General features: G+C 55.2%; 1 protein-coding gene across 1 annotated transcript; it reads right to left on the bottom strand.

Moving 5' to 3' along the window:
• Positions 1 to 135: 135 nt before the first annotated feature.
• Positions 136 to 8679, bottom strand: Prr7 (proline rich 7, synaptic). The gene is made up of 3 exons (XM_057788134.1): positions 8516 to 8679; positions 743 to 1391; positions 136 to 615 (listed from the first exon to the last, which is right to left on the bottom strand). The coding sequence occupies exons 2-3, from the start codon at positions 1152 to 1154 to the stop codon at positions 218 to 220; spliced, it is 810 nt and encodes a 269-aa protein (XP_057644117.1). The 5' UTR covers positions 1155 to 1391; positions 8516 to 8679; the 3' UTR covers positions 136 to 217.
• Positions 8680 to 10756: the final 2077 nt, after the last annotated feature.

Raw genomic sequence — 10756 nt, 5'->3', positions numbered from 1 at the left:
ATGCCTGGTTATTAGCACCTTGGGCGTAAAGCAGCTGGCGTTCCCCTCCGCTTGTACCAAAGCAGATCACACACCTTTATTATCCTCAAAATGTAACAAACAGGGTAAGAAATCCCACCCTCCCCCCACCCCTCCCTGCAGTCCAGGGGAAGCATTTAAAAAGCCCCGCAGTCAGGCTAGGAGTTCGCCTGTGGGGCTTGGGACGCCGGGCGCCCCTCTATACGGCTGTAGTCCTCCCGAACAAGGGGATGGAGACCGGCAGACGCCAAGCTCCGTGCTCCAGGGGCTCGCGGCTGCTGAGCTCTGAGTCGGTCCAGCTGGGGAAGACCCGGCGGCTGCGGTCAGCCTGCAGGCAGAGGGCAGGGCAGGGGGCGGCGGGCCGCGGGGCGCTGGGAAGATGCAGCGCCGAAGTATAGCCCCGGTCCAGGAAGAGAGGCTTGTAACTCGGAGGCGGCTGCTCCTGCTTCTCCGCGCTGTCGCGGCGGCTCAGAAAGGGCGTGACAATCTTGCGGTAGAGCCCGCGAGTGTCCGTGAGCACCTCGCTGTAGGGCGGCGGCGGCTCGGCCATCAGCACCGCCTCCTCGTAGCACGGCGGCTTAGACATGTCCGATTCCGCTGCGGGACGGGAAGCGGGCTGTGAGGACGAAGCCGCCGGCCCCAGCCTCCCGCAGCCACCACCACCCTAGCCCGCTTCTCCCGGTGCATCGGCAGGGAGCGCTCGCCTGCCGAAGCGCAGCCTTACCTTGGCGTGGGTAGCTCCAGGGCCGAGGCGGCACGGAGAGGTGCGGTGGCGGTGGGTGCGGCAGTGCGTGATGGTGTGGGTGCGGATGCGCGTGCGGCTGCGCGGACCCGTGGTGCAGCAGCGGGTGCACGTGCACGTGCGAGTGCGCGTGCACAGGAGCCTCCAGACGGCTGCGGTGCGGTGGTGGCGGCGGCGCCAGGCCCGGAGGACTTCCAGCCAGGCTGCCCTCAAGCTCGAGGGGCTCCAGCTCCAGAGCACGCAGGTTCTGCTCCCTCAGTCGCTCCTCCTGGCGCCGTTTGAGGCGGCGGCGCAGGAAGCTGCAGAAGCAGCAGAGCAGGACGATGAGACCCCAGATGAGCCAGAAGCCGGCGAAGCACGTGAGGAACGTGTAGGTGCCCTGGGACATCACCATGGCTGCGGCGCAAGCGGCAGGTCCTCGGCAGCTTTACTGGACGCTGGGCTCCTCGGCGTGGCCCCGGGGCCGCGCCACGCTCCCAGGTGCCGCCAGCGTCACTTGGGGACCTGCGGCCGGGGGCTGCTTGCGGCGGGGCTCAATGGGCGCGCATGCCGGCGGGGGGCAACTTTGGTTCCCGCTCCTTTCCATGGCGCCGACCGGCGCGGGCCTGCTTCACCCGGGGCCGCGAGCGACCTGCGGGGCAGACACAGGGCTCAGCGAGGCTCGCCGGGATCCCGGGTGACTCCCGGACTGCACCCGCGTCCCGCACAGGGCCAGGGATGCCTCCTTGGTGGGAACCCCCGCACTCCCCGGGGGCTGGGTGACGTCACCGAGAGATGACGTCACGCCCCGAGGTTTCCCTGATAGGGTTTCCCCGAATCGAGACCGGGCCACGGCGTACCGGCGCGACCCAAGGCAGGCCAGCAGGGGGCGCGCGGAGTCCGCCCGCAACCCCAGGGTCCAGCTTCTAGGTGGTTTCCGTGGCTGTGAACACTTAGGGCACAAGATGGTCTCGGCGCGGTTACTTTGGGTGGAGAAAAGGACAGTCCATCAACTGGAAGTCCACTAGCAGCCCGCTTGGCGCCCAGCTTCTGCCCTGCACTGCTTCCAAATAGTGGCCACGCCTGTAAGAGACTGGCGGGTGCCTGCCCCTGCATGCCACCGACCCAGCCTTTGTCTGCTCCTGACGCGGTGTGCTGGGCGTGGGCCAGGCGCTCTTTCCTTCCTCCAGGCGCCACTGCCAGTCGGATTCCAGCCCCAACTTGACTTCCCTCACCACCTACTCATGCGCAAACTCCACTTGGCTGTGCCTCTCTTACTTCCAGCCCTCCCTCTCCCTTCCACCAATTCCTTTCCCTCTTTGGAGAAGGGTGGAAAATTAGATGAGATTTGTCTTTAGGACCCACCTCCTATCCCAGCAGGGGGCTGAGGAAATCTCTGAACGGGGAGAATTTAGAAGCCCTGACTGCTTAGTTAAGGGCAGCAGGCAACAGAAAGGTCACCATCCATGCCCACGGCCCTTTTGGGCATTGTTAAAACCCAATCCTTTGGATAACGAATTATTTCTAACTCACAGCTGAGAAGGGGAAGCAGCTAACTGCACAGATGGCAATGCTAATTTGAACCTCGGCCTAGCAGCAAAACCCTGGCCGGAGCTTGTAGGAAGGACGGTTTTCCAGGAGCTGAGGAAGGGCCTGCCCTGGTCACACCAACCCTCACTCAGCTCTGGTGCCCACAATCATCTTAAGACCCAGGCTGAAAGGATGCCAGGCCTAGGCCACCTCACCTTACCCAGATGGCTCCTGTCTGCCTCTCTGGCTGCCTTCAGCCATGTGTCACTTGGGGCCCATGCCAGTCCTATCCTCCTGGGCCCGCGTTCCAGAGCAGACAAGGGTAGGAACAATAGCTCTGCTCGCCCCCTCGACAACCCCACCATGAGGCTGCCATGGTGACGCAGCCCAGATAAAAACACGATGCTGCCAGTCACTGGGAGTTAATTAAATCTGTTGTTCTCCTTTCCTTGAGCCCTCAGGAACGGGAATGTTCTGAGGGAACAGGCACTAGCTCGAGGTTTCGGCCAAAAGGGCAGAAACAGTCTTGGGGCAGAAAAAGTGTTTCCGTGGTTGGAGGTAATGGCACTTGCTAAATTAGAAGCATCTGTCAAGAGCCAGGTGGGGGACAGCACGGGTGTGCAACTATGAAGATGGCTTGAGCCCAAAAGACACAAGGCATCAGGGTTCTGAGTATATAAACTAAAGGAAGCTTTAAATGCCTGTCTAGGTCATCAGAGCTTGTCTCTTCTGTCCATGGACATCTCTGTTGTCTTTGAGACGGCTGTCACTATAAAGTACAAACTGGCTAAGCTCAGGAGCGGTCCATCTGCCTCTGGCTCCAGGCAGAATTGTAGGGACATTAACACCACCTTGTCACTTCTGGTCATGCCACTGTTTGAAGGATGAAGTGGCACCCTTAGACGACTCCTTTCATGTCCTACAGCTTGTAGGAGGTGTTAAGGGTCAGTCTGTATCTGCATCAGTCGCTGTCCACTGTCCACGTGGTGAGCTGGGGATGAAAATTCAGTGTGTGGTAGCGCTCAGCACGTGAGAACTTGGTAGTTGGGTTAACTAGTAGCCAAATGTGTTTTCCTGTTCCTTCCTGTCAAAGGTCTTGGACCACCTGTTAGGCATAGCTCAGGGAAGTACTACAAAATGGAGACTGGCAGCTTCAGGCTCAACAAGGATCAAAGCACAGAATCTGTGCCCAAAGGGCATCTAGCTCAGCAGACTGGGCTTTAGGCCAGACACCAAAGACTAAACCCCGAATCTGTGTGCTGCTCTCACTGATGCAAGTCATTCTGCCAGGACCAAGAAACAGCGTTCACTTCACTGTGTGCAAACTGTGGGTCAGAGAGAAATCTCTCCCTTGAGAACACACCGCCGGTCAGCCTCTGAGGACATTCTGACTGTCCACCTAATGCTAAGTACACGCTGTCACACCTAAAGTTTCCCTCCTGTATACTATCTACTCCACAGCTGCTCAGTACACAGGCACCAAGAAGGGCATTCAGATCTTTTGAATGTTCTACTGATCAGGCCAAACTTTTCGAACCCCGCGGGGTCCCAGGGCTCTTCCCTGCCTCTGCATGCTTTGACCCTAGCTGGGGGAAGCTGCGGACTCAGACCCAAGTGTTCCTGCCTCCACACCGTTGACAGCAAACACCTGCGGCTTGTCTGCCTCCCGTTGGGAACCCTGCCCACCAGATGGACTCATCTTCCCATCTGCCATGTTAATAATTGTATTTCCTCTTTCTCTTTATTCTTGCAAATTACTAAACACTGCCCAGGATTCCATGTTGATTTGTGTAGCATTCTGGGCATATGCTTTGCTGGGTTTTCTTAGACCATCCTGGGATTACACCAGGGGATGAAAGCAAGACCCACCAGGCTTTCCTACCCACTCTGCTGCCTGTTTCCTCATGGGTCACCATGGAAGGGAACGAGCTAGCCTCTGCAAAGGGTAGAGTTGTCTGCTTCTGGGCTGAGGGTGAATGTTTCAGACTCGTATCTCTGAAACTTGTACAGTGCCTGAATACACGAAGAGGGAGCTTGTCCGGACCCAAAAGCTAGCCCCACCGTCACTTCATTCGGTAGGTCTGGGTGAGACTCCAGTTCTCATTTTCTCGTCTTTTATCTCACTGAGTAGCCCAGGCTGGCCTTAACCCCATGATAATCCACTTGCTTCCACTTCCTAAAAGCTGTGATTACAGGCAAAAGCCACCACACCTGGCTTCAAAGTTCAAATTTCTAACAATTTCCTAGTAGATTTGAAGCCAGAGAAACTCTGTGACCTAGATCTTGGCCTCCAGAATGAGTTCCTGCCAGGGCCTCTTGGCCTCCTCCTTGCCCTGGGCTGGGTGAGGACAAAGCCTAGCGATCTTGGAATGCTCTAGAGGATACTGAAGGCTCGATCAACCGGCACACAGAAGCTAAGCGCCACCCACTGAAGTTACTGGAGGTGTCCAGTTACCTGTTTGATATTTTAGGGGTACGAGAGGGGAACATTTTAGGCACTGGGCCAGCATATATTCATTCTTGGGAAATATTACTGAAGAATAAGCCATTGCCCAGTTTTTAGCCCTCATGGGGCTTTTGTTTTTTTCAAGACAGGATTTCACTATTTAGCTCCTGCTGTCCTGGACCTCGCTATATAGATCAGGCTGGCCTTGAGCTCACAGAGATCTGCCTGCCTCAGCCTCTACCTCCCAAGCACTGGGATTAAAGGTGTGCACCAGTACACCTGGCCCTTGGAGTGGCTTATAACCAGGTCAAAGCTCTAGTCATCTATGAGTAAAAGAGAAAAAATGATGCAGAGGCAGGGAGTAGAGAGAAGTCTGGTCACAGGGACTCTGCGTGACAGGGTGCAACTCTGGGCATAAGCCTGAGAAGGAGCGAGCAGGCAGGAGACAGAGTGGCGGAGTGCAGTGTGGTGCACTGATGGGTGGGGGAGGAGAGCAGCTGCCACCCTGGCCCTCCAGGCATCACTGGCTTCTACAGCTGTGATCTCAGCAATCCTTGAGCAGCCCAGTCCTGACAGGAAAGGGCATATCAGGGTACATAGGTGACATGTCTACATCTCCTCCTCACACGACCCTGGATGCACTGAGGCCAGAGCGAGCTAAACTTGTCGCAGCTCCCAATGTCATGGAGCTGGCCATAACCTTACTTTTAGTAGGGCTCAGTACTGGCTGGGACCCTGGCCTTCAGAGTCCTGACCTAGGTCTGTGACCTGACTATGGCACAAAGAAACTGCGGGACATCAGAGACTGGAGCCCCAGTGGATCTGCAGACACAAGTACTTCTTTATGCACTCATTTCTCAGGTCTGGCCCTGCTAGGGCAGTGTGGGAAGAAAGGGGCAGGATATCAAAAGCTCATACTCTGCCAGGCAGTGGTGGCCCTCACCTTTAATCCCAACACTCAGGTCTACAGAGTGAGTTCCAGGACAGGCTCCAAAGCTACACAAAGAAACCCTGTCTTGAAAAACCAAAACCAAACCAAACAAACAAACAATATTCATATGAAAACCCTGTTCCTGTGGTTTCTTGTTTCCCTTATTCTGCATCTTTGTTCTTGCAAGGGAGGAAGTCTCGTGACAGGGAAAGCTAACGCTCACGTCTCTTAAGGAACAGCCTGTTGTAACACGTCAAGCACTCAAGGAAGGTGTGAATTCAAATCCTGTTTCTTTGCCTGTAGAACAGGGATGATAAGACCTGCCTTAGGGGCTGGAGAGATGGCTCAGTGGTTAAGAGCATTGCCTGCTCTTCTAAAGGTCCTGAGTTCAATTCCCAGCAACCACATGGTGGCTCACAACCATCTGTAATGAGGTCTGGTGCCCTCTTCTGGCCTGCAGGCATAGACACAGACAGAATATTGTATACATAATAAGTAAATAAAAAAAAAAAAAAAAAAAAAAGACCTGCCTTAGGGGCTAGAGAGATGGCTCAGCAGTTAGGAGCACTTGCTCTTCAAGAGGACCTTGGTTAAGTTCCCAGTACCCTTAAAATACTTTAAGCCCAATGTACACACCTGCATGTGGCCAACTGACGGCCAGCACCCTGCATCATGGAGGTGGTCTGGCAGAAATCACCCCACTTTACCATGGAGTGCATGCAGTCTAAATAGAGCTAAGACCTTCAACTTTAACACAACTCATGCATGTGTTTTGTTGGCCAATGACTAACAATTTTGAATATTCATTTTGTTCCCAACATTTGCATAAAGGCCAGTTTTTATGTTTGATCTCAAAAACTGGATGATCTAGACACACAAAGTCCACATATTGTATGGTGACATGAACGGACGAGCAGGTACCTGGTTACATCCCTCATCCCCAGTGCTCCTGTGACCTGAGGAGGCATTTGGGTTTCCAGCCTCTGAGCTGGACTGGCTAATCACTGGGCCCAGCACTGTGAGGCCTGTATTTGCCAGACTTTCTCATAATCACAACAAGCTGTGAAAGTCAGAGAGCTATATGTTTTAGAGACTAGAGCTGGGGGTTTCCCTGGGGGTTAAGGCAGTCAGACTGAGGCTTGGGCTCAGTTAGAGGAGAAAATGGAGGACGGAGAGAGGAAGGCAGCTATCAACCCTCTACTGAATGTGATGGGGGAGAAGCCGGCTGATTCAGCGGGAAAGGTGCGCCAAGGCTTGAAATGGGGAACTTCCTCGCTGGAGGAACATGAAGGGTGGCTAAGAATGTTCCTCTGGCAAGCTCCAGGATCCTTTCCTGCCTGGATCACATGGGAAACAGGGGCTGTGTCAGCAGGAACCTGCGAAAGACCCAGCTCCACGGCCCACTGGGTGTTTGACCTTGGACAAGTCTCTGCACCTGCTGAGCCCCCTGAGACTTCATCTCTCAAACAGGGGTAATAAACTTACCTTGTACAAGTGCTCAAAGGATTAGGAGATTATGAATGTAGAGCACTCAGCTCACACACAAAGCAGGCAGAAAAAGCATGAAAGGGACCTGTGACTAATTCCCCAGGTCCCTGCCTCTGGGAGACTCAAGCCTGACTTCCCAGATAGCATCCACTTAAGGGCATCTTGTGCCAAGGCCTCAAATACCCCAGGTCCCGGGCACCGGATACTCCACTAAATAGAAAAAGAAACCTAGGGTGGCTGTGGTCTCAAGGATGCTGTATCTGAAGCCTGTGGTCAGGGCTGGCATCTGCTGAGTCAGGCCCTACTGGAAGGGGGTGCATTTCTGTCTCCAGCACATCGCCTGCTGAAGGGAGGTTGGGAGGGAAGCCAGAGGTCATTTCCTCTGACTCAGCAGCCATTCGGGGGGCTTCCTTGGACAGGGTACTTCCATGTGGCACTGGCCTCTTTGCTGGCCAGCCTCCATGCCACTACACACAGTCAAGGCATTGTGCACAGTCAAGAAAGGGGCACTGTGGTCCAGACAATGAGCTGGGTCACTCCCATCTGGCCTGGGACTCAGCTTCCTCGGGTCAGCAATGTTCTTTGCTCTGCTTCTATCCCTCCCTGGAGAATGGGGGCCAGGAACACCAAGTGGAGGCCCATCGCGGGCCCATGATCTGGCACATGCCCTGGCCATGAGGGGAGACGCTGGCTAGGCTATTTCCTTTTTCCTAGTAAGAAAAATCACCTCCGAAGAATGCGATTTTGGGCCAGGTCGTGTAGCAAGGGAATGAGAGACTACCCTAGTGGTGGTATTAGTAATAGTAGTCACCCAGCAGAGACCCCCCCAGACCCAACCTCCAGACCTCCTCCTCCCGAGACAGGCCCAGGGTCTGGGCCGCCTCCAGGTTTGCAGCCACCCTGGGAGTCCTATTGCGACGACTGCAGCCACGTGGGAGCCGGCTCGTGCCCACGGAGCCGCTCGCCCTCACCCCCACCCTCGACGTGCTCAGGCACACCCAGACCGGCCAAAGGAGCGAAGCTCTCTCCACAGTGCACCCCCTTCCCCCCCCGCACCCCCGGCCGTAGTGGGGGAGGGGGCGTCGCCACCCCGCAGTCGCGTTGCTGGGGAGCGCAACCCCGTTGCTGTGGCAACGGTTTCCAAGCGAACTGGTGGCGGCTCGCGCCCGGCTCGGGCTCCCTCGCTCACTGGCGCTCTCCTTCCCCTCCTTCCTTCCCTCCGGTGTGGGCTGGGGGAAGGGCTGCCTGCTGTCCCGGTAAGGGTCCGGGTGGAGATACCAGGTTAAGGCTCTGAGCCACCCACAGGGAGGGTCATTAGCCCGAAGACCATCTTCCGCCCGCACCCGGTTCCCGCCCGGCCCGCAGCCGTCGCGGTACTCACGGGCCCAGGCATCCTCGAACTCGTCTTCTTGCCTCAGGGCTAGCGGCCCAGCGGACAGAGGCCCCAGCTTGGAGCAGGCGGCAGCCCGAGGGAGCAGACAAGAGGCAGCGAAAGCCGCTCCGAGCGCTGGGCTGGAGGCGCGGGACGCGCGCACGGGCGCGTGCTGAGCCTGGCGTGCGCGCGCGCGCAGCCAACAGAGGCACCCCCCCCACCCCTGCCACACGCCGCCGAGGCAGCTGCGAGAAGGGGTGCCCACCTGCCGCACCCAGACACGGCACACGCGGGTGCGGGCTCGCACTACCAAGGGCATCCTAACACAGAAAGTACACTCTGAACAGCGCCTGGCAACAGGCTACCCAAAGGCAGCTTCGTGGCACAAAGCGGCCATACACGCAGATTGCTTAGCAGAGTAGCTGAGTTCACGAACCCAGACACTCACACAGCGTAACCTGTACATGTCCAGACATGTAGTGGGGGCAGGGGCTAGCGCAAGCCAGCACCCCAGTGTGGCCTTCTCCTAACAGGACCCCACCCACTCTATTCAAGAAGGTATACATTACAACGTTAGAGCCTACTGAGAAACAACGCAGACCCCCACCTGAGTGCTGAATCTCCAAGGCATGCTCACCGCAAGGGAATACCTTGTAGAGCAGAGCAGGCTCCATCTCAAGCTTTACCCCAGCTATACTACTGACCTTTCTGTTTCTACTTCAACTTCTCTATGGCATTAAGGGTGATCTTCTGTAAGTACCTCCCACCGCATCAAGTAAGGGACAGTGAGGGCTGTGAGAGTCAGAATCTTAGCCCTTAGAAAAAGGCTCATAAAACCAGTGAACCCCAAACTAGCTTTGGTCACAGTTGGTTCCAGGAGTTTTGAAAGTTGGCATCAAGCACATTGCCCCCCAAAGATGGTATGAATGGTGCCCACAGTTCAATTTAAGCTGTGCCACTCATCCCTAGTGAGCCAAGAACTCCTAGTAGTTCTATTAAAAACAAGTGAGAAAAAACACAAAATCCACAAGTGATGCTGAGGACTCGTGCCCACCACGCCTTAGGATAGGAAAGGATATCTACTTCAAATAGCCACCAAGTGTCCAGCTCCTTTCTTTGAGCATGAAACCCCAGGTTTCAAGGGGGTTGTCATTGCCCCCACCTATTCATGGGTACCATCAAGGGTTAGATGCCAACAAAAATTCTGTTCCAAGATACACTGGACACGTTTCAAATCCGGCCACTAGGATTCCAGAGATTTAAGAGTTAGATTCAATGATGCCAAGACAATCAATCAGCTGGAGAGGGTTGCTTCTGATTGCCATACCCTCCTGCGAGGAGTTAGCAACTAGCAGGGGCCCCTTTTGTCTGTTTTTTTTTTTTTTCCCTCACAGCTCAGGCGATCAAACCCAGACCTTTCACACGTGCTAGGAAAGCACTTCCACCCTTGAGCTACACCCACCAGCCTCCCATGGCTTTTGTTTGTCAAGACAGGGTTTGTGTACCCATGGCTGTGTTGGAACTCACTTTGTAGACCAGGCTGGTCTTGAATTGAGATCCTCCTGGCCCTGTCAGGAGTGCTGGGATTAAAGGCATGCGCCACCACCGCCCAGCTATCTTCCATATTCTTAACAACCTACAGCACTTCTACCTGGACCACGTGTTTGGCTGCACTGTGTATACAATGAGATAAAAGCCCTGCACTATGTAATGTGTGTGGATGGGGATAAGAGAGAATGGTTGCCAAAGATACAGTAGGGTGCTCTTCTACATGGTGGGTTAGGTGCTTAACAAAACCCTTCGTGACCCTCCCAACCTCCAGCAGAATCACCCCAGTATAGCTTCCAAAGGTGGCTGATTCTTACCAGCTTCAGCTGCAGCCACTCCTTTCCCAATCCATGCTCATCAGCCATTTGATGGGCGCAGCTGGCCTTGTCCTGGAGCATAGCACCTCTAACCCCATCACGCTCAATGTTGACCCCCAAGACTTAGCCCTCTAGAACCCTCTGCCACAATGCTGATCATACCAAGCCCGCGTCTCCTTGCCTACCACATTAGCTCAGAGCTGGCAGGGACCTGATCTCCACTTGGGTCCCTAGTTCTCACTATAGGACTGTATAGGGAGTGGAACTTTGACAGTGTTGTTGGGAAACTTTACAAAGGATTTAAGGTGACCCTAACCTTAGACAAGAAGTTTCCTGGATGCCTCTTAGCCCAAAGGAGGTTGCAGGGCCTGGATCAAGTAGCAGG

The sequence above is a fragment of the Chionomys nivalis genome, chromosome 13 (genome assembly GCF_950005125.1).
Source record: "Chionomys nivalis chromosome 13, mChiNiv1.1, whole genome shotgun sequence".
NCBI classification, from domain to species: domain Eukaryota; kingdom Metazoa; phylum Chordata; class Mammalia; order Rodentia; family Cricetidae; genus Chionomys; species Chionomys nivalis.
The sequence above is the reverse complement of the archived record's forward strand: the minus strand, read 5'-3'. Positions and strand labels throughout refer to the sequence as shown.